This window comes from Coenobita brevimanus, chromosome 71 (assembly GCF_032717465.1).
Source record: "Coenobita brevimanus isolate Jiangsu-jjx chromosome 71, ASM3271746v2, whole genome shotgun sequence".
NCBI lineage: Eukaryota > Metazoa > Arthropoda > Malacostraca > Decapoda > Coenobitidae > Coenobita > Coenobita brevimanus.
This window is the reverse complement of record NC_137024.1, coordinates 6,297,809-6,323,741: the sequence shown is the minus strand read 5'-3', so window position 1 is coordinate 6,323,741 and position 25,933 is coordinate 6,297,809. Positions and strand designations below refer to the sequence as shown.

Sequence of the window (25,933 nt, the reverse complement as noted above, 5' to 3'; positions counted from 1 at the left end):
CTGTGAAGATGTATACCTTATGTTGGTGTATGTATGTGGAGGTTTGTGTGTGTGTGTGTGTGTGTGTGTGTGTGTGTGTGTGTGTGTACTGGTATATATAGATGCAAATTTGTAGAGATGTATGCTTGTGGAGGTATGTTTGTATAGGTGTATTCTTGGGTCGGTGTATATTTGTGTGGGTGTATGTTGACAAGTGTATATTTGTGAAGGGCTTTTGTATGGGTGAATATTCATGTGGACATTTATATAGGGGTGTGTATTTGAAGGTGTATGGTTGTGTTGTTTGTGTAGATGTTTTTGCAGGTGTTTTTGTGTCTGTTTTGGTGTTTTTTTGTGAGTTTATGCTTAAGTACATGTTCTTGTAGGTATGTAGTTGTTTAGTTGTGTGTTATTGTAGGTGTGCTGCATGGGTGAAATAGGAGGCTAATTGTAGTTTGTGTGTGTGTGTGTGTGTGTGTGTGTGTGTGTGTGTGTGTGTGTTGCTAGGCTGTGTGTGTGGGGTGTGAGGCTGGGTGTCTGTGGATGTAGGTTTAAGTTGGGGTGAGGCTGAGTGTGGGTGTGGGTGTGGGTGGGACGTGGTGTCAGTGTGGGTGTTGGTGAGGCTGGGTGTGGGATTGAACAAGTTTGGGTGTGAGAGTTAATGTGCAAAAGGCTGGGTATGGATGTGCGTGTGGATATGGATGGGGCTGGGTGTGTATGTGAGTTAGGCCGGGTGTGGGTCCGACTGGGTGTGAATCGGGTTAGGTGTGGGTGTAGATCTGAGTGCGGATGAGGCTTGTTGGGATTCAGGTTGGGTGTGGGTGAGACTGAGTGTAGATGTTGATGTGGGTAAGGCTGGGTGTGGGGGTGTGTGTTAGGCTGGATGTGTATGTGGGTGAGGCTGGGTGTAGATGACGGTATGTGGGTGAGATGAATGTGGGCGAGGCCTGGTGTGGTGTGGATGAAGCTGGATATGGCTGCGGGTGTGGGTGTGAGTGAGGCTGGATATGGCTGTGGGTGTAGTTGATGTTGGGTGTGGGTGCGGCTTTGGATGACGGATGTGGGGGTCTGTTTATCGATAAGCAGATAGTGAGCGATAATGAGATGATGGAAGAAGCCACTGATCATCCTTACTACCACCTCTAGTACTCGACATCTGCTAGCCATTTCCCTTACCCAATCATTCACACTGTTTTTATTCTTATTTTTTACTGGTACTCGTTATTTATTAATTTAGAAACATTTTTTTTTTATATGTTCACATCATCCATACATTTCATATACATGCCCCACCTATTTTTGTCTCCATCTTCTGCTTATGATAATGAAGGGTTGAAGAGAGGGATGTGAGAGGAAGGAGAGCTGAAAGAATGAGAATAAGGGAAAGAGAGAATATCAGAGTTTGTGAGCGAGGGAGATTATGAATGGAGAAATCTGAGGGGGAGAGATATGTCAGAGGAAGAGGGAGTGAGACCAGAAAGAGATGATCAAGAAATAGGAAGGGAGAAGAGAAGGAGATGTCCAAGGAAGAGGTAGGGAGAACAGGTATAGATTATCAAGGAGTAGGGAAGGAGATCAGAAACATATGATCAAGGAAGAGCAAGGTAGTGCATAAGGAGATGATCGGGGAGGGAGGGAGGAAGGGAGGCCAGAAACAGACGGTCAAGGAAGCGGGAGGGAGACCAGGACGTTCAAGGGGGAGGGAGGGAGCTCAGAGGGAAAGAGATGATCAGACAAGAAGTAAATCGGGAAAGAAGTAACTGAGGTAGAGGAATGGGGGAAATGAGAGGTAGTAAGACAGTAAGTGGCTCTAGATCTCTACTCCTGGCGACAGACTCTTGTACTGACCACTTCTACTGATAACGATAAGAAGTTGGCCTGATTGATCTGTTTATACCCTTTCCCTCGCTTGTCATTCTTCTCTCTCCCTCTTACTCCCCTTCCCTTCTCACTCTCACTCTCCTCTTCCCGTCCATTCTTTTCTACCTTTCTCTAGTTTATTCCTCCCCACTACCCAACAATGTTCTCTTCCCCCCTTCTCGTGACTCCTTCCTTCCCTTCTCACTAACCTTCCCTCCCTTCTCACGAACTTTCTCTCCCTTCTTACGAACCTTCCCTCCCCTCTAATGAACCTTTCCTCCCCTCTAATGAACCTTTCCTCCCCTCTAATGAACCTTTCCTCCTCTCTAATGAACCTTTCCTCCCCTCTAATGAACCTTTCCTCCCCTCTAATGAACCTTTCCTCCCCTCTAATGAACCTTTCCTCCCCTCTAATGAACCTTTCCTCCCCTCTAATGAACCTTCTCTCCCCTCTAATGAACCTTCCCTCCCCTCTAATGAACCTTTCCTCCCTCCTATTCACTCTTCTTCCCCTTCTCCATTCGCCTCATCTCCCGCCTTTTCGTTCTTTGCTTCCGTTTTCACTCTTTCCCCTCCTTCACTTCCCATCCCAGCCTATCTCATCCTTCCTCTTCCCTTCCTCTCTCCTCTTATCACTCCGTTCATCTGTTCTTCCGTTCCTTTCCGTCTGTCCTTCATTCTCTTCTTACTTTTTTTTCTCTCACTTCTTCCTCTCTGTCGCCTCTTCCCCTCTCATTTCATTCCCGTCATCCACCCCTTCCATTATCTCGATCCTTCTCCTTGGATTTCTCCGCTTTTGGGGAGGTGGTGGCGGTGTGAAAAGGGCAGTAGGCTTGAGAAGGTGTGGTCGTGGATTCGATCCCCGTTGATACACGGAAAAAGTTGGGGGGATTAAAATTGGTACTCAGCGTGGTTACCGCTCTTACACGCGGTCGCACAGACGCGTCATAAGAATATCCCCATGCAGTAATACCATAACACTAGATCTGAAGGGAGAAGGTGAGTATTAAGCCCCAAGTATCAGGAGATCGGTGAGGGCTGCAGGGGGTCAGCCGTCGGTTAGTGTGTCGTATATAGACTGCCAGACCTAGATGCTGAGTTGTCTAGCCTATGCCGAGTCGAATATACTAAAAAATAAAAGAAAAAAAATCTCTCACCACTTCCTCTTCGCCTTCTCACACGTTTTCACGCTTCTTCCATATATATCCGTCCCCAGGTTATCCATCAGCCACTCCAAACTTAGCACCAAACAGCTCTTTCCATTACTCAGGCTGGTTTCTTCGAGGCCACTCCCTCCTTGCCTTTTTTGTGTCTGTTACCATCCAACTACCACACAAACACCAGTCATCACCGTTCAGTACACGGGTTGATTGATTTTTTCCTACGTAGTCCTATTATCAACACATTCCTTCTTCTCGGTCGATTTTTTTTTTTCCAGTCCAGTCAACACTTACTCCTTCCTACATCTAAACTTTTCTAGTGCAGTCACCAGCCAACTCCTTTCAGTATCCAAGTTCCAGTCCCCAACGAACTCCTCTCAGCATCTTTTTATTTCTTGTGCAATCACCAACTATCCCCTCTCTGTTCCCACGTTCCTATCACCAGCCAACTTCTTCCTACATACTGATTTTCTTTTTTCCGGGTGCAGTCTCCAACCAACCCCCCTCACTATGCAGGTTTCAAGCATTAACTAACTCCCTTCCTTCTTCCCACAGGTTGACTTCTTCGAGTCTGGCGAGAACGGGTGCCACATCCTTGACAATGAAGACGGGGTGCTATTCGTTCGGAAGCCTGATGGACGTGCGACTGGAGACGCCTTTGTACTGTTCAGCTCAGAGGAGGACAGCACCAAGGCACTAGGCAAGCACAGGGAGATCATAGGCTCGCGCTACATCGAACTCTTCCGATCCACGACGGCTGAGGTGCAACAGGTGAGGGGATGGTGGTGTGCAATGTGTGCCGTTGATTTTAGAGCTTTGCAAAAATCGATCAGTCTGCCATAGTGACCGTAAACCAGATAGGCTTTTTCTTCAGTACCTTGACGTCTCTTGTAAATTTTTGTTTTTCCTCACGATTTTATTCAACTTAGGAGAGAGCCCAAGTGGCAATGAAATCTTTGAAAACAATACGAAACTGCTACACTTCGAAAAGCCTCTTCCAAGCCTGATAAAACTGCCGGAAGATAGCGAGGAAAAAAATATAAACTGCGTAATCTTGCTGAGGGGTTAAATCCTTCGGTACAGTAACCATTTCTCATTCTATCTCGTGACGATTTTTATTTTTTAGCTCAGCGGAAACGTCCTAGATGAAGAGGTTAGATATAGTCTGATTTAATTCTTCACTACTAGATTCTAAGTTGAATGAAATCGTTTGGAGGAAGTAAAAGTAAACTAGACGTCGTAGGAATTTGGAGGAGTTAAACTTAATGTTCTAAGGAGTTAAGCCTAAATCACGAAGGGGAAAGCAGACCTCCATTTCTAACATATTTTGAAGCACATGATAATAAGGAAAAAAACTCTACTTCTCTGCTGACCACATTAAGTAAAGTGGAATGAGGTTTAGCCATTCCTTAGTTTCACGAGTTTTTTCTTCTCATGTTTTTTTTTTTTTTTTTTTTTTTTTATTTATTAAGACGGCTAGTCAGTCAGTCCCGTTTAACTCCTTTTGAGGTGTAGGGGCCAAAGTCTAGGCTACCATCGTCCAGTACGCTGAGGGGAAGATGGCCAACATACTTCTTTTGGTGCCATTACTTGATCGAAACCCCTCCAGTCACCGCTTGGGAATCGTACCAGTGGAAGAGAGCCACGCCGAATAGTGCATTCTAACCACTAGACCACAGTTATAGATTAGAGTTTTTGCCTACACCCTTATGCACTCAGTTTTAGCAGTACTTCCATGACTGGGCTGAGATTTAACACAAGCTTACGATCAGTTCCCAGTCGTAGCTAAGTTTGATTTTTAATAGGAAGGACAAAAATAGATCTTGACAACTGATTGTGTCTGTGAACTTCAACCTTTAAATGTCAGACTGAATTCACAGTTGTCGCTAAACTGGTTACCGGAAAATGCCAGAAGGTCGGTAAACACAAAAACCTGTAGCAACTTGCTAAAAATACGCTTAAACGGCTAGATATTGCTAAACTAAATATGCTGTGATTGCTAAGGTATCGCTATGAAATTTGGTGTAGTATCACTAAAACTTGGTAAATATTTACACATTATCTCTGAATGGAATTATTAACCTCGATCTAGCAAAAGAATCAATAATTTGGCAACGCTTACTTCCTCGGTGTAGATCAAGCGTTCATGGGCTCGGAGTCACAGCCGTTCCTAACCAAGAGCAGTTTCCACAGGAAGAACAAGATACATGGGAAATTTCTGTGCTTTCATTCCTCGTCCTTTCTGGAAAACATATCTTAGTTGAGACAGGGAAATGACTGCAGTTTGTTTAGGAATCTGTCGACCGTATACTGAAACCCTAAATGGCTTGGTGGGGTTGATGCGCCATATTTTGACGATTATTAATGGACGTCCTTTGAGTATTAGGTATGGGCAGCCTGCATTCTTCATTATAGAGTGCAGTCAAGAACTATATGGAAAGGCCAAACACATTCCGTCGTCATGTGCTTCAAAAATTAGTCAGAAACTGGAAACATTGATTTCAGTATGAGATTCAGACTTTAAGCATATTATCCATATAACCCATAGCCCTAGTGTAACTTAATGTAGCTTGTTGTTTTAATTAACATTCAACCCTCTTGATATCATGCTGATTCGTTGCCCAGGGTAATGTAATTCATCATTAGTCTTGCTTTGCGGCCTAACTAGTCTGCCGCATAAACCTAAATATTCTTCACTAACATTTCAGTCATGTTGTGATCTGCAAAGCACCTTGCAGTTCGAGTCTGTCTGTCTGTGCTTTACGAATACACTTCATTATTTAAGGTTCATGACAACAGAACACAATTTACAGCCTCTAGGGAAAGCCCTCGAGTATAAAGATGTTTCATAGATGTGAGTTAGTCCTTGAACGCTAATAACAAACGCTAATCAAACTCTGATTTCCACGCTTATCCCCGCCCAGAGATAAGACAGTAAGTACCACCTCGTTGTGTTCTGACGGCCGGGCGAGTCTGGTCCATCACTGACTGTTGTTTACGTCATTCCTGCATGTCTTAGTGCATCCCTTTTCACCAAGTAGTTTTTATTTCACTATATTCTAGTTATTGTCATGTCGTCACATTCCTCCTCATTTATAGTAATTTATTTTTCTCAGAATGCGTTAGGATACCAGTAGCTGTTATTATTATTATTATTATTATTATTATTATTGTTATTATTTTGTATGATCAGACACGCTGTTCCATTTCTGCACGTCTGTTACCACAAAAGTTCTTAACAGATCACAGTAGCTTATTTTGTTAGGGGATACGCAGTCTCATTCTAGCACATTAGCTATTGTTATATTTATTTGTTATGGGATTTCCGGTCACCTGTCACATTCTCATTCCATTCCACGAAAGGTCTTAACATATCAGTGGTTTTTACAGTTTGTTACGGTATTTCCAGACAAGCATCATATCCTTAATCATCCACATTAATTTTGTAGACGTGGCTATATTAGTAACCACGACTGTTTGCTATATTACGCCATTTTTCTTGGGGCCCACCGTATCAGTAGTTATTAATTTTGTGAGACTTCCAACCATGTATTCACCTTCTTTAGTTATACTCGTTCATTTCCTCGGGAGACCTCAGCATATCAGTAGCCATTGTCATTTATCTGTTATGGCATTTCCGATTTCGCAACCGTATCTTTACTCATACATTCTCTCAGACTTTGCCATATCCGTAGCCATTACCAGTCACTTCACTGCGGTATTGGTAGTCAGGCAGATACAGTACATTCATACCTACAGTTACTTTCTTAGAGGACTTTACTGCCTCCGCCAAGGATGTTATGTTTTCACCTCTGTCCGTTTGTTTGTTTGTTGGTTGGTTGGTTTGTGAGCAAGATTACACAAAAACTACTGGACGGATTTCCACGAAACTTGGTAGAAGAATGGGCCTTAGCCCAGAATACACTCCATTAAATTTTGGTGCCGATCCGGATAAAGGTGCGGATCCGGGATTTTTTTTTTTTTTTTCACTTTCTTTAACATTGCGAGATAAGGCGTTTTTCGACATATTCGTAAATTTTTCAGTGAATATTGCATGGATCTTGATGAAAAAAGCAGGCATATTTAGGATGTTGGTATCTACGAATGTGTACAGTTTGGCGCGGATCCATAAATTATGGTGTTACATCTTACAGGGTTATGAGTTTGATATTGGATTAGACTTGATTAAATTAAAAGGAACTGCATGTTGGGCCTTGGCGGAGGTATGCGCCCTACTGAGTGTCATTCTAGTTATATTTGTTTTCGTATTTGGCCATACATGAAACTATATAATGGGTTATACAAGCAGTGTGGATATTTGACACGAGACGCTAAGTGGGTGTAGAAGAAAGCAACTTAAACCAAGGGAGGGTGTGGTGAGGTATACTGGGGCACTCACAACTTGAACTTTGGGCCGTAGGTATGAGTCAGGAATGAGTCTCTTTGATAGGAGCTAAAAGGGGTCAGGCATCTCCGTCAGATTAGAAAAGAAATAGTAATGGCAAGGCGCTCATAGACTTAAAACTGTGCTCTGAGGGACTTTGGAGATTTAGTAACTCCCTTTTCTTAGCGATTTACTCTGCCGTATCATATACTCTTGGAGAAATGTCTATAAATGACCTTGCATCCAGAGTCCAAAATTGTGCTTTTAATATTTTTCGTGTATCAACCATCAAGACAATAAAATATAATGTACGCGTGCATATCGATTATACGCTTGATGTAATTTACCATAATATTAACATTTGATCCCTGAATGTTGCCAGTACCTAAACCATCAAAAAATAGTGTACACGATCGTCTTGAAATTGCTGAAAAACTTGCGCAAAACCACTGAAGAACTGCCAGCCAAATTGCTAGAAATGATCCTACTGTGGCCACGCTTTGACGAGACTGTGAATGATAAAGAGTCATGGTAGTTGTCGTGATAAGGAGAATGAAGTGACATTTTACGATTTGTGTGTGTGTGTGTGTGTGTGTGTGTGTGTGTGTGTGTGTGCGTGCGAGAGAGAGAGAGAGAGAGAGAGAGAGAGAGAGAATACAAGCATTCCCTCACACAAGTCCCCAGTAAAGCCCACATAAACCCAGCATTAAGAACCCCAGAGCCTCAGGCTATCTAAACATTCTAAGCAAAGGAACGTAATAAATATAAATAAACAGAAGAGGTGTCATACATGGAGTGAACACAATATTTACATTAAGCACACAATATTTACACTAAGATGAAACTCAGCTAAGATTTCACAACCCCATGCAGCTCCCTCTTCCCTCGCCTCGTCATTCACTTCACAGCTCTCTGAAGCCAAATTTACGTGAATCAGATAAGGAATACACGTTACTTGTGCGAAAATCTTGAAGGAAATACAAGTTTATAAAAAATCTGAAAATCAATATCTGGCAGTGTGAAGATAGACATTTACACGAATATCTATCTTTCCATTTAGCTTATCATCATCAACGTAAAAGGTGTTTCCCAAGCATATTGAACAGGCAACATGGTGTCATTCATCGTTTCTAAATAACACTAAGCATAATTTCTGAGCTTTATTTTAACTTTAGAACGTTTTTTTTATTTTTTCATTCCTTAGAAAACAGTGAAGGTTAGATTTATAATGAGACTGCATAGATTCCAGAATAATCTAGTAGTGCTTGTGTAACCGCCCTGTGACTGTCATGAGCTCCAAGCCTCCACACTGTGCATGTTATCGTGAAAGATGCTGACTAGGCGGTGAGGGGTGGGGGGTGTTTGGAGGAGGGGGTAGAGGGAAGGTTATGGAGGGAATGAGGGAGGGGAGGAGCGGAGGGAGGGTTCTGTTAGGGAGAGGGAAGGGAAGGGGAAGAGTGGAGGAATGGATGGATAGGGAAGAGGTGAAGAACAGGATGGAAGGGAAGGGAGAGAGATTTGGAAGGGGACGGGAAGGTGAAAGTGATGGGTAGATCTGAGAGAGAGAGAGAGAGAGAGAGAGAGAGAGAGAGAGAGAGAGAATGAAAAAAGAGGTTCCTATCTTTACTGTGATGACATATTTTGCATTTCAATATTTTTACGATCAGACCATTTTATTCAGCCAAGGGGAAAAAAGAGTGGGAGGGGAGAGTGTGGGGGAAATATAGAGAGGAGGGAGGGGAAGGAGTGAGAGAGAAACGGGGGTGGGAAGAGTCAGCGTTGAGAGGAGAAAGGAAGGGAGACGGGGGGAGACGGGAGGGGGAAGGTGAGACAGCAAGAGAGAGGAGGAGGGAGAGGAGGGGAGAGGTAGGAGTGGTAGTGGAAGATGTGTGTGTGTGTGTGTGAGAGAGAGAGAGAGAGAGAGAGAGAGAGAGAGAGAGAGAAAGGGGAAGGGGAAGGGGAGGAGAGAGATGTTGAAAAGAGGAAGCAGAGGAAAGAACGGTGTTGGGTGTGGGGAAGGCAAGTAGGTGACCACGTAAGTAGAAAAATACAAGTCCACTACCATTAAGCATTTCTTCTCTACCTCTCTGACCAGTCTTTTCCTTCCTCGCAACGTCAGATATAGTATGACTAGAAGAAGTGCTGGGGGAAAGGATAGGTTTGCAGGTGAAGTGAGTAAGGATAGGTGAACAGGTGAAGTAAGAGAGAAAAGATGATAAAGGTTAAAGTGACCAGAAATGAAGAGAGAAAAAAGTGCTAATTACAAAGCAAGAGTGGAGAAAGCGAGGGAGAAAAAGGGGGGATGCTTGACAAGAATGAAAAAATCTAGAAACTAAAGAAGAAAAATGAGGAATATCTAGGAAAGGAGAGGGGGGAAAGGAGGGGAAGAGGGCTGGGGAGGGGGACATGTTTAGAAAAAAAAAAATCACAGGCGATAAAAATATGTTGAAGATCTGACCAGGAAGTACAGATGAAGTGCAAGTAGGAGGTGAAGGAAAAGGGCAGCAGTTGTAAGAAGGAAAGAAATAGGCGAATAAAATGGGAATGGATGATAAGGAAGGATGAATGAACGAGATAAAAACGTGAGAGTATTGATAAGGGGAGAAGAGATGAAGGAGGATTGATGGGCAGGGGATGGAGGCCTGAGTTAAGAAGTAAGCAGCAAATGTACACAGCTAAAAAAAGGGGGGGGGGGAATGATTGAAACGACGAAGAAACGAGAGAGAGAGAGAGAGAGAGTAGAAGTGAAATATTGATTGATTGATTAAGAATAGGAAGTGGCAGACCGGGTTGATGGGAAAATTCGTTGTAAAGAATGGTGGAAAGAAAAAAAAAAAAAGGTCGTTTGATATGGAAGGATGATGAAGTGAGGGAGGGAAACGTGGAAGCATGTCATAAGGAAGGAGAGATGAAGAATGTAGAACTGGAGACGTAGGTGGGGAAGGGAAGTGGGTGTGTGTGTGTGGGTGTGGGCGTGGGTGTGGGTGTGGGTGTGGGTGTGCGTGCGCGTGCGTGCGCGTGCGTGCGCGCGTGCACATGAGTGGAGATAGAAATGATGGAACGACAGAGAAATAAGGGAGCATTTGATACGGAACAAGAAGCGGTGCCAAGGCACAGTAAATCCGTCCCCGGCAGTCATTTCAGTGCTGACGTATAAACACAAGAGGATGTCACATATCAAATTTGGAGTAAATCTGGTGAAAATTGACGATTTTATGCCCATTTGAAATTTTAGGCCCGACCCACTTGACACTGACCCCCCTACCGCTAACTGGGGAGTGACCTCCCAGGTGTAATGAGGCATGTTATAGGATACAGATTTGGAAGATGCACCTTTAAGTCTTGGTTTCATGTCGATATAACTAATTTGAAAGGAGTTATGGCGATTTTTTTTTTTTTTTTTTTTTTTTTTTTTGACCCACAGCCTGGGCCTTGGCCCAGTATTTAATCAGGTGATCAGGTCATAGCCCATCATCCCCGTAATTTTAGTCAAAATCGTACAAGCAGTTGTCGCGTAAAGTTAACAGACAGACAAACATACAAACCGAGTGAAAACAACACCATTCCTCGAGCCCCTCCGGGGCGGGGACGGATAATTTTGAGATAACAGGGAGTGGCGGAGGAGGGGACAGAGTGTAGGAGAGAGAGGAAAGTGCTTCATAAGGATTAATGGTGAAGAAGGGAGAGAGAAAAAAAGGAGAGCATTCGATGGGAAAGAAGATGAAGGATGGAGAGAGAGAGAGAGAGAGAGAGAGAGAGAGAGAGAGAGAAGGGGGAGCTAGGGGGAAAAGGAAGAGAGTGGAGAATGGGTGGCGAGGGCGTAGGGAGAGAGGGGGAGGGGGGGATGTATGAAGGAGAAAGAGAGGGAGGTCGAGGGGGGGAGAGACGGCCGCGTGTGCTGAGACATCAACAGTAGCTCTGACAGACGTGCTAATCCTCACCACTGCAGGGCCGGGGCGTCACTAACTGAGGTGTGCTGAGGCCAGGACAATATATATACCGCCTGGACAACACACACTGCCGAACGGACCTTAAACTGCGACACGAAGAGGCCGAGAAATAAAACAGAGACCTATTGAAACTTTGCCGTGTGGAAAATAGAAGTGGTGTGGCCGGTGAGAGGTGTGGGTGTTGGATGGTGACTTTTAAGTGAAAGTTCGGTTTTTATAAGTGATCGCCTTTAAATGAAAAATGTTATTCACTGCAGAAAAATGAATGTGATGTGTTCGTGCCTTCCCTGATAACAGAAAAATTTAAATATTTTTCAGTTGTCAGTGGTATGTGGTCGTCGGTTCATTACGCAATGTTGTGTACGTTTTGATTTCCCTGATTGTAGTTATCGTAAAGAAGGCCAGACGAGATGTTACCAGAGATGCTGAAGTTAGTGAAAAGACAGTGAGTGTTATTCTTATTAGGGGATTTCGTAACACATTCCTCAGCGATTTATTTTAGAAGTCACACCTTAACCCCTTCAGGACGAGAACACTTGATGCCTCCAGACGATTGTATTCAGCTTAAGGTAGACCTCTTGCATTGAAGCGATTAATTATCAGAGCTGAATAAAATCGTCTGACAATAGCAAGAATTGTTTAAAATCATCGTAGTGAAGGGAATAACTACGTCATCGATTCACAGTATGTCGTAAAAAAATATATATAACAGACGATTATTAAGAAGAACCATGGAGAAAAATAATTAGGAAGTGTTATATGTAGTAAATGAAAGGATATAAATAACATACAAGGAAATAGTAAGGAGAATTAAGCAAAATTGTTGATGAAAGAAATACTACCAAGTCTCCTACGCTAACAAGAACATGACTCTAAAGGACATGTATCGAGTGGCATAGGAAGTTTCGTATCGCCTATTCCTTAACATTATTATTATTATTATTACTATTATTATTAACATTGCACCTTATTTTTATCTTTATCATTTTTATATCGTCATAGCATTAGCCATACAGAAGGGGATATTGAAGTGTAAGGCATAAAATATATCACTACGAGCATGTGACGAAATCTCCATAATCAGTGAAGACCGTGTTCTCGTGAGGTTCGAAGGGTTTCTGGTATTTCTTAACGTAATATTTTGCATACAACTCATTACTGTTTTCCTGTATATTGTTTGTCAAATATAGATAAAGCTTGGACAAATAACAAACGAGAGTAAAAACGTACCATAAACAAGTAAGATAATGACATGCCCATGAAGATAATAAGAACCTGCCATAAACAAACAAGAGAATAGTAACCTGTCATAAACAAGCAAGAACAATAACGTGAAATAAACAGACAAGAGAATAATAACATACCATAAACAAACAAGAATAATAACGTACCATAAACAAACAAGAATAATAACGTACCATAAACAAACAAGAATAATAACGTACCATAAACAAACAAGAATAATAACACCCTAAATAAGAGATGATAATAATAACGTGCCATAAACCGAATAATAACGTGCCATATATACATAAAAATAATCCGACAAACAGAATGATAACGTGCCATATATATATATATATATATATATATATATATATATATATATATATATATATATATATAAATAGTGGGATTCCCCCCAGAAGAGTGGGTTATATATATATATATATATATATATATATATATATATATAAAACAAGAAAAATGTAACTGAAAACTTCCCAAACCAACGAGAGAAAATGACCATTAACATACGAGCCAATGCGTCTACCAGGCCGAAGTGTAAATGTCTGGCGCGCATCATTCATTCACTGGTGCGATAGGCCTGTGAAACCACCTGCCCCCCGCTCCCACACATACACAGCTTTCCCTTTCAACTTACAGAGAGAGAGAGGAAAACATGCATAGATGAGTCTCTGCCTAATAATCCCCATACAATCGACAGGAATTAATCAAACTCATCTTCTGCATCACATTTAAAATTATTCTCGTGTATTATCCCCCGTAGCACAAAATCAGTCCTTGAAATCAGCTTCATTTCTAGTGCTTTTTCATATAATACATAACAAAGGTAGATCATTCACACTTTGGGGGGTGTTAAAAGGGGAATGAATTTTTTATATAACCTTTGCACCGATACCAGTAGTAAAATATAACTAGCCAAGTTTTCAGCAAGGTTTCTGTATATTTTGGCGTATCATATTTATCATGAGAAATAACAAGTGAATGACAGTGTATGATGAGAAATAACCAGTGAATGACAGTCTATGATGAGAAATAACGAGTGAATAACGTAGTGTATGATGAGAAATAACGAGTGAATGACAGTCTATGATGAGAAATAACGAGTGAATAACGTAGTCTATGATGAGAAATAACGAGTGAATAACGTAGTCTATGATGAGAAATAACGAGTGAATGACGAGGTGTATGATGAGAAATAACGAGTGAATGACGTAGTTTATGATGAGAAATAACGAGTGAATGACAGTGTATGAGGAGAAATAACGAGTAAATGACGTGGTGTATGATGAGAAATAACGAGTGAATGACGTAGTGTATAATGAGAAATAACGAATGAATGACGAAGTGTATGATAACTACAATATTGTTTAATACGATGTCATGACGGTGGTTGTGGTAAACTGGCCTAAAAACAATACCAAGTGATACCATTGTGTAAGATAACCGGGTTTGGGGAAAGCAAACTAGTAAGGCATTTGTTACGCGTACACACCATTACTTGCATCGTGGTTATTGTGCCGAATTGTGCCCGGGTGAAATCTGTAAATGTAAAACTAAAAGAAAAAAATACATAAAAAATAAAGAAAAGAAAAAGTGAGTGTGGAGTGGATAATTTCAGAGGGTTAGATTTGGCTGGAAAAATTTAACTTGAGGCGAAAATAGTTTAAAACATAAAAACACGCAAAAAATTTATTGTACCGTATTGGTACGCAAAAAATTTATTGTACCGTATTGATAGATAAGAACAGCTAAGAAAATATGTAAAATCAGTAAAAGAACAACGAGAACTATATAAGGAGAATCATACTCCAGGGAAATTTTTGAAAACAGGCGGCATTATACGACAGCGAAAATAATCAAAATTATAGAAACGGGAAAAGAATAAAACTTACGGAAAAAGGAAAAAGAAAAAAGGTTAAACCAAGTCTCAGAGCAAAAAAAGGGCAATAGAAATGTAAGATCAATAATTTTTAAAAGAAAGGGAAACCTGTAAAACGAATCAGAATTTAAAACACCCCTTAGTACAGAGAGAGCAGAACAGCCAAAGCTATAATTATAGAACAAAAAAAAAAAAAAAATCAAGTGCATCGGAAACTATTATAAACCAGTGAAAACTATAAAACCAGCCAGTACTACAAAAACAGCGTCAGAAGCTATTAGTATCAGACCCAGTGCATCAAAAAAACATCGAAATTTAGGAGGAGCGGAAGGAGGGAGAAGCCAAAAAAAAAAAAAAAAAAAATGGAGAAAGTGGCCAAAGTGACGGTATCGAACAAAACACTCGCTGTTCTAAGTTCAACCCCCATCACTACCACCACCACCACAACCCCCACCAAGTCCTTTCCGCCCCCACCACACCTATACCACTCCTTTCCTTCCTCCACCACCACCACAACCACCAGCTCAACACCACTGCCATACCTTTACCCCACCCTCCCTTCCACCACCTCTACCACTGCCACCACCACCCCCACCATCACACTTTTCCCACCTCCTCCACCCCCTCCTCCTGCCCCCCTCACCTCTCCCTCGCCAGGAAGGAGCAACCCGAAGTACAAGATCGTGCACAACATGCGAGGGAGAGTGTTTAGTCAGGTATTGCATTGCCCTTTGTTCGTGCCTCGTCTCCTTTCTTTTTGTTATCTATATTATTTCATTCCACTGGTTTATATAAGTCTTTCCAGCTTCTGCACTATTACAAGCAAAAAATTCACCGACAAACCTCGTCCCGCCTTGTGTCACACCCTTCCATATTATTCATACCTCTTCGAACCTATAACTGTCCTTCCTTCTCATACTGTCTTGTTGTGTACATGATTTTGCTAATGTACTTCATATTGCTGACACAAATTTTTCGTGTAACACTCCTTTGCCACAGCGGACTTTGAAGCTTCGGCAGACTTTTAATAATGATGGTACACTTCTTTCTGGTGATCCATAACCTGTATTCCACTCGTTCATAAACATTTTGCCAGTAATTAGTACTTTCTATGCCAGTCTTCAGCACACTTTCATTCTAGTGACCCGTACCCTTCATTCCAGTTCAGCATGAAGTTAACTCCAGTAATTTACACACATCATTTTTGTAGCATGCGTAACTTTTTTGAATGGTCACACATTTTTTTTTTTTTTTTTTTTTTTTTTTTACTATATCAACACCAGACGATTTTTATGTTGCGAAAAGTCCTACCAGTCAAAAAATTAAAAACACTTTCGATTAACCCTTTCGCTGCCGTGGACGACCGTAAGTATTTTATGCTGACTAACTCCAGATTATTATTTTGTGATGAAAGAAATCCTGGGAAAGAGAGGTTAAGTTACACGATTAATGTGCAGGTGAATATAACTGAACCCTTTTCAGCAGTGTCATTTTTCTGTTTATTTTTGCAGTTTCAACACGATCTCATTCAGCTTAGGGAAGTCCTCTTGTACTGAAGGGGTTAATGAAAGCTGTCTAACGCTTCCATTGTGAAAATATCTTAAGCTAAATAAAATCGCCTTAAGTTAACAAGAATAAAAGTCACCGTAACGAAGGGACTAATTTTAGAAGGCTTAAATTATTCTTGTTAATGTCAGACTATTTTAAACTTCACACCAAGGACCTTTTTTCCCATTTACTCTTGTTATCCCCAGACAACTTTGAATCAACTCAGGGGAGAGATTTCGAACCAAAGAAGTTAATTACAACCCTCACGACCCCAGTCACCGCGAGATCTTTCTTTAGCCAAATAAAATCGCCAAGAGTTAGCAAGAATATCCCAGTAAAATACATCATAGGATTGAAGGAGTTAAGCCAGGGAAGACCGCTCGTAGTGAGTGGGTTAGTCAGTTCCCATCAGCCTATGGAGACGACGCTTTGTTTTTTTTTCCCAATTGCCAGACAATTTTATCCAGTTTAGGGGAGACCTTTCATGGTAGATGTAAAGGGATTTAGGTTATGTCGAAAGAGAGAGAAGTAATATGTTTCAGAGTTATTTTTGTTTGGTTCATGCCATCCACAGTGATCCTTTTTTCTCACAGCTTAGGAAAGATCTCTCCAAGTAAAAGCGTTAGAACAGTCGCCAAAAACCTCTTCATTATATCCCATTACTGTCTTGTTCTTGGCACCTACAGATGATTTAATTCACAATTTGGAAAGGACTTGGTGAAAGGGCTAAACACACACCCTGATCCTCTTCCCAACGATGATGGCATTTCTAATCTCTTCTTCATACTTCCAAGCAATTTTATTCACGTTAGGAAGAAACTCTCAGAGGGGTTAGAAAGTCTCCATGAATGTCTTTACTGCAATCACATTTTTCCCATTCTACCCGAAGCCGAAGAAAAAATACTGTGTTGGTAGGAAGTGTATATTAAAAAGATGTTATCCTATTGAAGGGTTTAATCATTTCCCGAGAAACTACAATAGCACATTAAGACAACTTCCATTAATCCTTTTAGTACGATCACACCTTTAATATTACGAGGTTTTATTCATTTTTTGAAAGATTTTTTAAAGAGAGGGAGGTAGACTCTATCTTTGTTTATATTTCAGGTGCTGAATAGATATAACCCTGGATCCAAATTAAGTATTATATTTTCTGTTTGTACTTGGCCCAGATTTTCGTCCTTTTGTTGCTAATTTCACGTAGCTCAGTGACCGAATAAGATATTGTTATGGTTCTGTATTCATTCTAGCACTTCTTCGTGACTAACCTCGTATTTAGCGTTCATCTGATGTTACAAGTGAGTGTTCAAGCTGTAGTGAGCAATTTTATGCCGTTAGAATAATATGGATATAGCATACTTATTTTCAGTTCTCTCTCCCAACTCAGACTATTTCTTGCACGAAGGACAAGAAAAATATAGAAGAGTATAGAATCTTTCCGCCTCTCTTTGTTCTCTCTAAAAATAAATCTCAGTCACCAGAGAAAAATTATTATGAGCTACAAAGTTCTGTGAGGAAGAACAAGATTAGATGATTACGGAAAATTCCCGCGTCTCTTGTTTTTCCTGCGGCGCAAAATCAGAGAGAGAACTGGTAGTAATTTTTTTTTTTTTTTTTTTTTTTTTTGTGAATCCGGCCCATCAACACCCTGGCTTGTTTTGCAGGTACTGAATAGCACAGCCAAACACTAAAACGTTGCAAATCATCATCATCATGATCATCATGATCATCATGGTTTATAATGATGAACGGATGCATGAAGCAAAGCATCTAACCCATAATTGCTCTGGTATCCTATATTTTGCATGGGCTAGGTTTATCTGTCTGTTTATCTGTCTGTCAATCTATCTATCTGACTGTCAGTAGCTAGACGCCTTAATCCTGTACGTGATGGCCACAAACAAATCGCCTCCATGTCGCCGTGTTTATTTACCATTTGACTGCCTTTCCTGTTATCCATTCCCCACACCCTCTCTCATGTCTCTCCAATCCATCCCACCATTTTACCCTCTGTCTGCCTTGTAGGCTTATATCACAAGTGCTGAGAAGATTATCAGAATAGATCCATGGAACTATATAGCTACCATCGTCCCAGTATTTGTTCTGCGTTCATGTTGCAAGTGTTAAAATGATCCATGAACACCGCCAAAACCTAGAACGTCATCATCACGTCAACACAAGTGGTGAAAAGATTTGTGAACCCCCCAGCCCTGATCCTTGTGGTTCGTAATACTTCTCTTTCCTGCAGTCCACACAGTGTTGCATGTGGTTCGATTCAGTGCCGAACCTATCAAACCACTTTCATGTTGTAGGTATATACTACAGGTAATGAACGGATCTACAGCACAGACCCGAGAACCCAGCACAGAATCCCCCTGTTCACATCGCAGGTGCTGACAGATCCTTGTACCCTTAAATCTAGTACATCATTATCGTTCTGTCATATAGTGTATGTGCGGAACAGATCCATATAGCCGGTGACGTAGAACATCATCATTCTGGGATATATTTCATTTGTGGAACAGATTCATGTACCCTTCAATCTAGGACATCATCACCGTCATTCGTCATCAGTAATCATCATCATTATGAATATCGTCGTTATCGTCATCATCGTCATATATTGGATGTGTGGAACAGGTCCATGCACACACGGTAAAAAAAAAGTATCGCGCAGGAGGGGTACGATGATATCCGAAATGATCAATATAGCTTGAATAGTACTTGGTAAATTATTTGATTATCATCTGAATATGCATCCAGTAACAATAAGAATCATAAATGGTCACAAGAAACCTATCAGTGACATACTTATGTAAGCATGTTTGACAACAAGGAGGAAAAAAATCATCAAACATTTCTAGAGACCATCGTCCGTGACGTGAGATTGTTTCGGTTCAAGTGTGCATCGATACTTCTTTGTATTGTGTGTACCCCTTAACCTAGTACATCATCATCATTCTAGCGCATATTGGATGTGCAAAACAGATCCTTGTAGCCAATAACCCATCACCTCATCTTCATCCTTGTTTACATTCCACATGCAAAACTGATCCACCCAGCCCATCATCATCATCATCATCCTTGTTTACATTCCAGGTGCTAAATAGATCCATGGACCCCAGGACGTACGAGCAGCAGCAGCCTCTCATCGCCCAGCTGCCCCAGTTGCCTCTCCTCCCACAGCAGATCATCACCTCCGGCACCAGGAAGGACTGCATACGCCTCCGAGGGCTGCCCTTCGAGGCTCAGGTGGAACACATCCTCGAGTTTCTGGGAGAGCTGGCTAAGAGCATCGTCTATCAGGGCGTCCACATGGTTTATAATGCCCATGTAAGTACTGGTGTGTGTGTGTGTGTGTGTGTGTGTGTGTGTGTGTGTGTGTGTGTGTGTGTGTGTGTGTGTGTGTGTGAGGGGGATATGGGTGTGTGTATGTGTGGGAGGGGGGTATGGGTGTGTGTGTGTGTGTGTGTGTGTGTGTGTGTGTGTGTGTGAGGGGGATATGGGTGTGTGTATGTGTGGGAGGGGGGTTTGGGTGTGTGTGTGTGTGTGTGTGTGTGTAGGAAGGGGGGGTATGGGTGTGTGTATGAGGGAGGTACAAGTGTGTGGGTGTGGATGTGTGTGGGTGGATGCGGCGGTGGGGGGGATGTGGGTGAGGGTGTGGGAAGGGTGTTGGGGATGTGAGTGATGTTGGGACTTGAGGGGTGTAGGGGTTGGGGTTCGGGGAGTGGGTGTGGGGAGGTATGAGATTGACGGAATGGGAGTGGGTATCGGTGTGAGTGTGAGAGGGTCTATTTGTCAGTGGGAATATGATAACGAGTGACTGTGTGTATGAGTGCGAGGAACTGTGTATAGGACTGTGCGTGTAAATGTAAGGTTTGTGTGTGTGTGTGTGTGTGTGTGTGTGTGTGTGTGTGTGTGTGTGTGTGTGTGTGTGTAAATGAGGCTGGGTGTGAATGTGAGGGGTTGAGTGTGAACGTGAGGAAATGTGAACGTGAGGGGATGTGAAAGTGTGCATGTGATAGGTAGTTGTGTGTGTGATGATGGTTTGTGAGTGGGCAGATGAGGGCCAAGGTGTGAGTATGTGGGTTTGAGATAAGCGTGTCAAGGTATGAGAATATTAGTAAGACAGCATGTAGATACGTACATTAATACACAGAGGTATGCCGAAGTGGTTGTGGCAGCTCCTGAGAAGCAAGAAAAATTATCAAATGAACAGAGAACTTATGACCACTCGTAGCTCAGCCAACCAACCGTGTGTTCAGTTATCGTTTAGAGAATGGTGTAGTGACCAGACTGACCAGCTGTGTGCCCAGTCATTACTGAGAACACTATAGTATAGGTTATGCAAGTTGTTTTATTGTAGTAGTAATTGTTGTTGTAACCCCGATTCCATCTGAAATCTGAACCCGGTGAACTGTAGACCTAAGTTTCCCTTCTGCAGTCCACCATTCTCCTTTTGTGGGGATAGGGAAGTAGTTGAGGGATGTTTGTGTAAGCAGGCACTTGAGCCGCCTATTTACGTCAGTGCCATCACATGAAGGCATCCCTCTCCAGCACCTTGTTGTTTTGACCAACTTATTAACCATGAACTCAGTCACTAAGGGAAAGGCAGGCCCCACTACCACTTCCTTGAGGTCAACAAAAGAAAGTAAAACAATTGTACCACATACAGACCCAAGTATTTTTGTTTCTTATTCATTTAAGTAAAACAGTTATTTTTCTGTTCTTGTACTTGCAGTAAAAATGGCATACTCTTTTGCAGGGACAGCCAAGTGGAGAGGCGTTCATCCAAATGGACAGTGAACATTCTGCCTTTCTGGCCTCTCAGCAGAGACACCATCGATATATGGTATTTGGCAAAAAGCAGCGTTATATTGAGGTGTTTCAGTGTTCAGGAGAAGACATGAACATGGTGCTGACTGGTGGCCTCCCTGCCCAGCGACCCATCGTGTCCCCGGGTATGTTGGTGTGGGACGGTGCCACAGCCTCCCTGCCGGCTCCCCTGCCGCACCCGAACAGTTTACCCCCTCCCCCTGGTGTTCCTCGTCCCCCGGGCCCTCCCCCCTTCCCTGGCCTGGCTCATCCATTCCCTCCTCCCCCTCATGGCCCCATTATCCCTGGGATGCCCCCTAGCCCTCTCAAACAGCCCGATACTCCCCTCCTATTGCCCTCCCCAATGGGCCCCCCTCCACAAAGGCCACAGTTGGCCCTCCCTCCTCCCATAGAGGTACCCCACACCTCTCAAGCTCCCCCTACCATCCTGACCCCCGTGAAGCCCACAGTGTCCGCCATGCCTCCAGGCTTGTTGGGCCACTATGGCGATATTCCCGTAGCCTCACAGATTGCCACACATACCGGTACCAATCCAGTGTTCTTTTTCTCTAATCCACGTACCTCTCTTGCCGGGGGGCTCCACCCTCAGGTGACTTTGGTGCCGGTATCTTCTGCTCAAGGCAGAGATGCCCAAGGCACACCTAATTTGCAGAAACCCCCAATGGGACCTCCTCTCCTACCAATGCCTTATGCTGCTGCGACCCCCATAACCGGAGCCAGGGTGCAGGCCACACAGAAACGCAGCTTTGAACAGGCCTTTCCGGGGGACACAAGTGCTGCCGGCATGGGGGCTCTGAAACGCACTCCCCTTGTCAACCACTCCCTCCTGCACCCCCTCTATCCCCCTCCCCAGATGTTCCCCACCATGTAATACTCAACCCCAGAGCTGCTTAACACATACACATACACCTGTACATAGTGGTTGGCAACAGGGACGCAGAGCACAGTCCATGGGATGAGAGCAGATGACACTAGTGGTCCTTGGGTAGGGTTTTGGCAACTTTCAGTCTGTAGCCTTAGTAGTTGTCATGCCAGTCATCCAGCTGTTCACTGCATCCTGCCATGAACTCTAGCGTTGACTGTGTGTGTAAACCTGTATGTGTGTGTGTGTGTGTGTGTGTGTGTGTGTGTGTGTGTGTGTGTGTGTGTGTGTGTGTGTGTGTGTGTGTGTGTGTGTGTGTGTGTGTGTGTGTGTGTGTGTGTGTGTGTGTGTGTGTGTGATGCAGCAATTCCTTGTGTGCAATCTGCTGTTACTCTGCCGTCCCCCACCGGGTGTGGCGGAGGTCAGGCACTGCTGGCCGGGACTGTGTGACTGCTTGAGTGACCAGAGGGAGATGGACAATTAGCATTTTTTTTTTCAGCATCTGTCTGATAGATATTAGACTGCAGTTCAAACCTACTCTATTTATTACCTATGATTTTTTATTACGTTTTTATAGATTATAAGCCATCAGTTTCACCAAGAAATTAATTAATGTCCTGTTTGAACTGTTCTGTTATGTGAATAACAGTTGTCTGAAATCTGTCCATGTTTCAGTATGTGGGAGTGTATGAGTGTGGGTGTGAAGGTATAACTTGGCTCTGGTGCACACGGCTTTATACATTCTCATCAGGTAAGATCTTGACTTACCTGCAGCTCTTCTCTGCTCACACTTAAGCTGAGCATTCCATAATAGTGTTAGTGATTTTAGACTTAAGGTAATTCATTTTTGTGTTAATATGCAAATAGCATTTAGATAAGGGGTCTCACGTTGCCGTGTGCATCAGAGCAGATAGTTGGCTGGCAGTGTGGTGGTGGTGGTGGTGTGGCGGTAGAGGCGCCACCTAGCGGGAATAAGTGCAGTGGAGTCCTATGTTGGCTCTGGTAGGACTTAGGTGCTGACTATGGGACCTCACACCTCCAGCTTCATCAGAAATTGACAATCACTTCAGTTAGTTCTAGCGCATATCTAAGGTGCCTTCATTTAGTGGCTTTATGGCACCATCACTATGATGGTGTCTCTAGATTTTTGTAAAGTCCACCAAAGTGCTTTATGCTTTTTTTTCTTTTGAATTTCAAAGCAAGTAACTTTTCCTAAGCAACTGCAAGGTACACTCGTGAGCCATAGTTTGTGCTCACCTCCAGTCGTACCCTTGGATGGAAGTAAGTCATAGCCAGGATTTAACACTGAATGCAGACCTGCTGTTGATACTTCAGAGATTTTCTAGATTACACGAATGAAAGTGTCATCGCGAACTGTTCCCCATGCAGTGTGGCAAAGCTTCGCACTAGCATCTCAACCCTTTCAGTACAGTGATTGGATGTACTCCGTCTTGCTACTTCTAAACGATTTTATTTCGATTTACGAAGATTTCTTTCTGTAAAGAAGTAAATGATGGCTGCATCTAACCTCTCCCCATCGAAAAGTCTCTCCAGTGCTTATTTAAAAAGTCTGGAGATAGCCAGAATAAAATGAAAAATGTGTCATCAGACTGTTGACGTCAGCAATGAGCAACAGGTCCTCGTTCGGTGTGAATATCTGGCTGGACTTCCTTTGAGCCATGGTCAGGGTTAGAGAGTGAGCAAAGAGTATGGTTGAGGAGTGTAGCTGTTAATAGTTGTGGCGGTGTTGGTAATGGTGAGGTGAGGGTGGTGATGAGGCTGGAGAGGGAGGCCTTGAGTCAAGCGTCCTGGCTGGGGTGTTGCGGGGCCAGACGCGGGGGGCACAGTGGGTCCTCTAACACTTCTGTAATACATTCCTTTTAAGTGTGATACCTGCACTATTGTTATTTTGTGTGTACATTCAGTAGTTTCTCTATTGTTATAGCTTTACATTTAGTTCAGTTATTTGAACATTTTCAAGGCTTATGTGACTTGTTTTTAATTTAATTCTGGTATGCACCAGAACAGTGCACGTAAGTGTGATATCTGGCTTGAAATTTAGCCCAGAAAATGTTCCAGATTATTATTTCACTGACCTGAATTTTTGGTGTGTACGCCAATATTACTTTGCTAAGACCAATAAAGTCTGTTAAGATATTCCCAGTGGTTTTCTGGTTCCGGTGTATGGGTCACCTCTCATCTTCTATGTCAAAGCCAATCTCTCATAAGAGGCTCGTGGGCCTGGCAGATTAAGGTAACAAGGTAGGCAAGAGCTTTACACCTTTTGTGGTTGCAGGCTGCATTCTGGTGTTGTAGTGGTGTTTTTTAGCTGTTGCATAGTGTAGTGTTGGTGTCTCGTACGGCTGTGGGATGGTACTGGTGACGGCTTCTATCGTAGTGCTTGAGCAATGTAGTGGTGCATGTCCTGTGTGGTGAGTGAGTAGTGGTTGAGGTATGGTGGTGGTGGCTTGGGTTGCATGTGGTATGGTGGTGGGCACTTGTACTGTAGCCACTGGAAACATTATCTTAAAATCAGGCATTCTATCAAAGTTTGTCATTGTCCTATATGCTTGGCTAATATTTACGTCATTTGTACTTATACAATACTGTTATAGTATGCCTGCCTCTAAGAAAATGGTATCACTGATTCAATCCTTGTTCTGATTATGCGAGCTGTATGTTAATGTATATGGATGAATGAATTTTAATTTGATTTTTATACTCATGGAGGATATTGTAATGAACATAATACTTTTATAACCTTTTTAGTAAATATGTATTTTTACATTAATATATAGTGTATACGCATATGTATATACATATATACCGGTATATATATATATATATATATATGTATACATATATAAACTGTGATTTTGCTCATTCAATAGTTTATTTCTCAATTTTCAGTTCAGTTGGGCATCAAGAATCAAAACTAATCATCATGAATGAACCTTCTGTATGTACAAAAGTTTAAGTGCTAGGGCTGACTTGGCAAGCAAATATATAATATCGATCTTTATCATTATGGAGTAAATTATTTGTAATGTGATGTCAGTAAGATATCACATACTACAGGAAGTTAAATGTATTACGCTTGAAATAAAGCGTTAATTATATCCAAAACGGAAGATGCTGGTATTGTATATAGCTGAAGTTGGTGTTGATGAGTTCCTTACTTCCAGGATTGTGCTTGACCCCCTTACCCCCCTACAGGAGGCACTGTCCTTGCACCGCCATTTGGTGCCTTCCCCTTGGGTCCCGCTCCACCAGTTCTGAACGCTGTTGGTGCCGTCACACCACGACTGCCAGCCTATCCCGGTGTGGCCTACCCTACTATGTTCTACTGGCCCTACCCTTCCCCACCTGTCTCCCCCAGCTCACCCTACTATGGCTCTCCCCCTCACCTGGCAACCCCCGCCACGCCACCACACCACACCATCGTGAGTACCTCTCAGTATGTATACATAACACTTGCAGTACAGTCTAGTCCACATGACACAGTGTCCACACCAACATCAAAATCTATGACCAGCAAATGTAATTCTGTTGTCAGGTTCATTTCATGAGGTTGACATTTGCACAGCAGGATTCAATGGTACTATGTACAGACAGACAAGTGTCTTCCCAGTGTCTGACTAATACATGGCAGAAAAAATCGATCCAGCTAAAAAAATAAATAAATAAATAAAAAAGCAGCAGTAGAGATGGGGATTTTCATTGCATTTATTCGGCTGTAAATTATCTTAACATGGACTGGGAAGATGGTTGTTTCTTTGATTGTACAGTTTGCACTGAAACAATTTATTCTATAAAGTGCCTATGGCATGCACTTTTTATATACAGTATTACTATAGAAATGTCATCTGAAAATTATTGTATATTTTGAATAATATTTGTAAAGAGAGTATTAGTTTTGCAGTTTTCTTTCCTCTTGCCAGGTGGCACCCGAGTGCCTGGCCATACAAGCAAATGGTGACACAACCCGGCACAACGGCGAAGTGGTGGCCACCATGTAGGATGTCAAGCGCACAACCCTAGGTTTTAATTTTGACACTGAAAAAGGAAGAAGTAAAAGGAAGCACGTGAAGTGCAAAGATCCTTTATTTTCAAGATGACAGGTTTGGCAACTGCATAACTGGGTCAGGTGTAAAGTGATTTCTAACAAGAATGATAACTGCAGTCACCCATACGCTACAGTCCGACACTACGCTCCTCACACTCGTC

General features: G+C 42.5%; 1 protein-coding gene across 1 annotated transcript in view; it reads left to right on the top strand.

Moving 5' to 3' along the window:
• The window catches only part of fus (epithelial splicing regulatory protein fusilli), a 422,179-nt gene extending 400,217 nt beyond the window's left edge, over positions 1–21,962 (top strand). The window contains exons 9-11 of the mRNA XM_080277953.1: positions 3,555–3,770; positions 19,108–19,341; positions 20,774–21,962. Of these exons, the coding sequence (XP_080134079.1) occupies positions 3,555–3,770; positions 19,108–19,341; positions 20,774–21,715 (1,392 nt within the window). The 3' untranslated portion in view covers positions 21,716–21,962. The remainder of the gene's footprint in view (positions 1–3,554; positions 3,771–19,107; positions 19,342–20,773) is intronic.
• Positions 21,963–25,933: the final 3,971 nt, after the last annotated feature.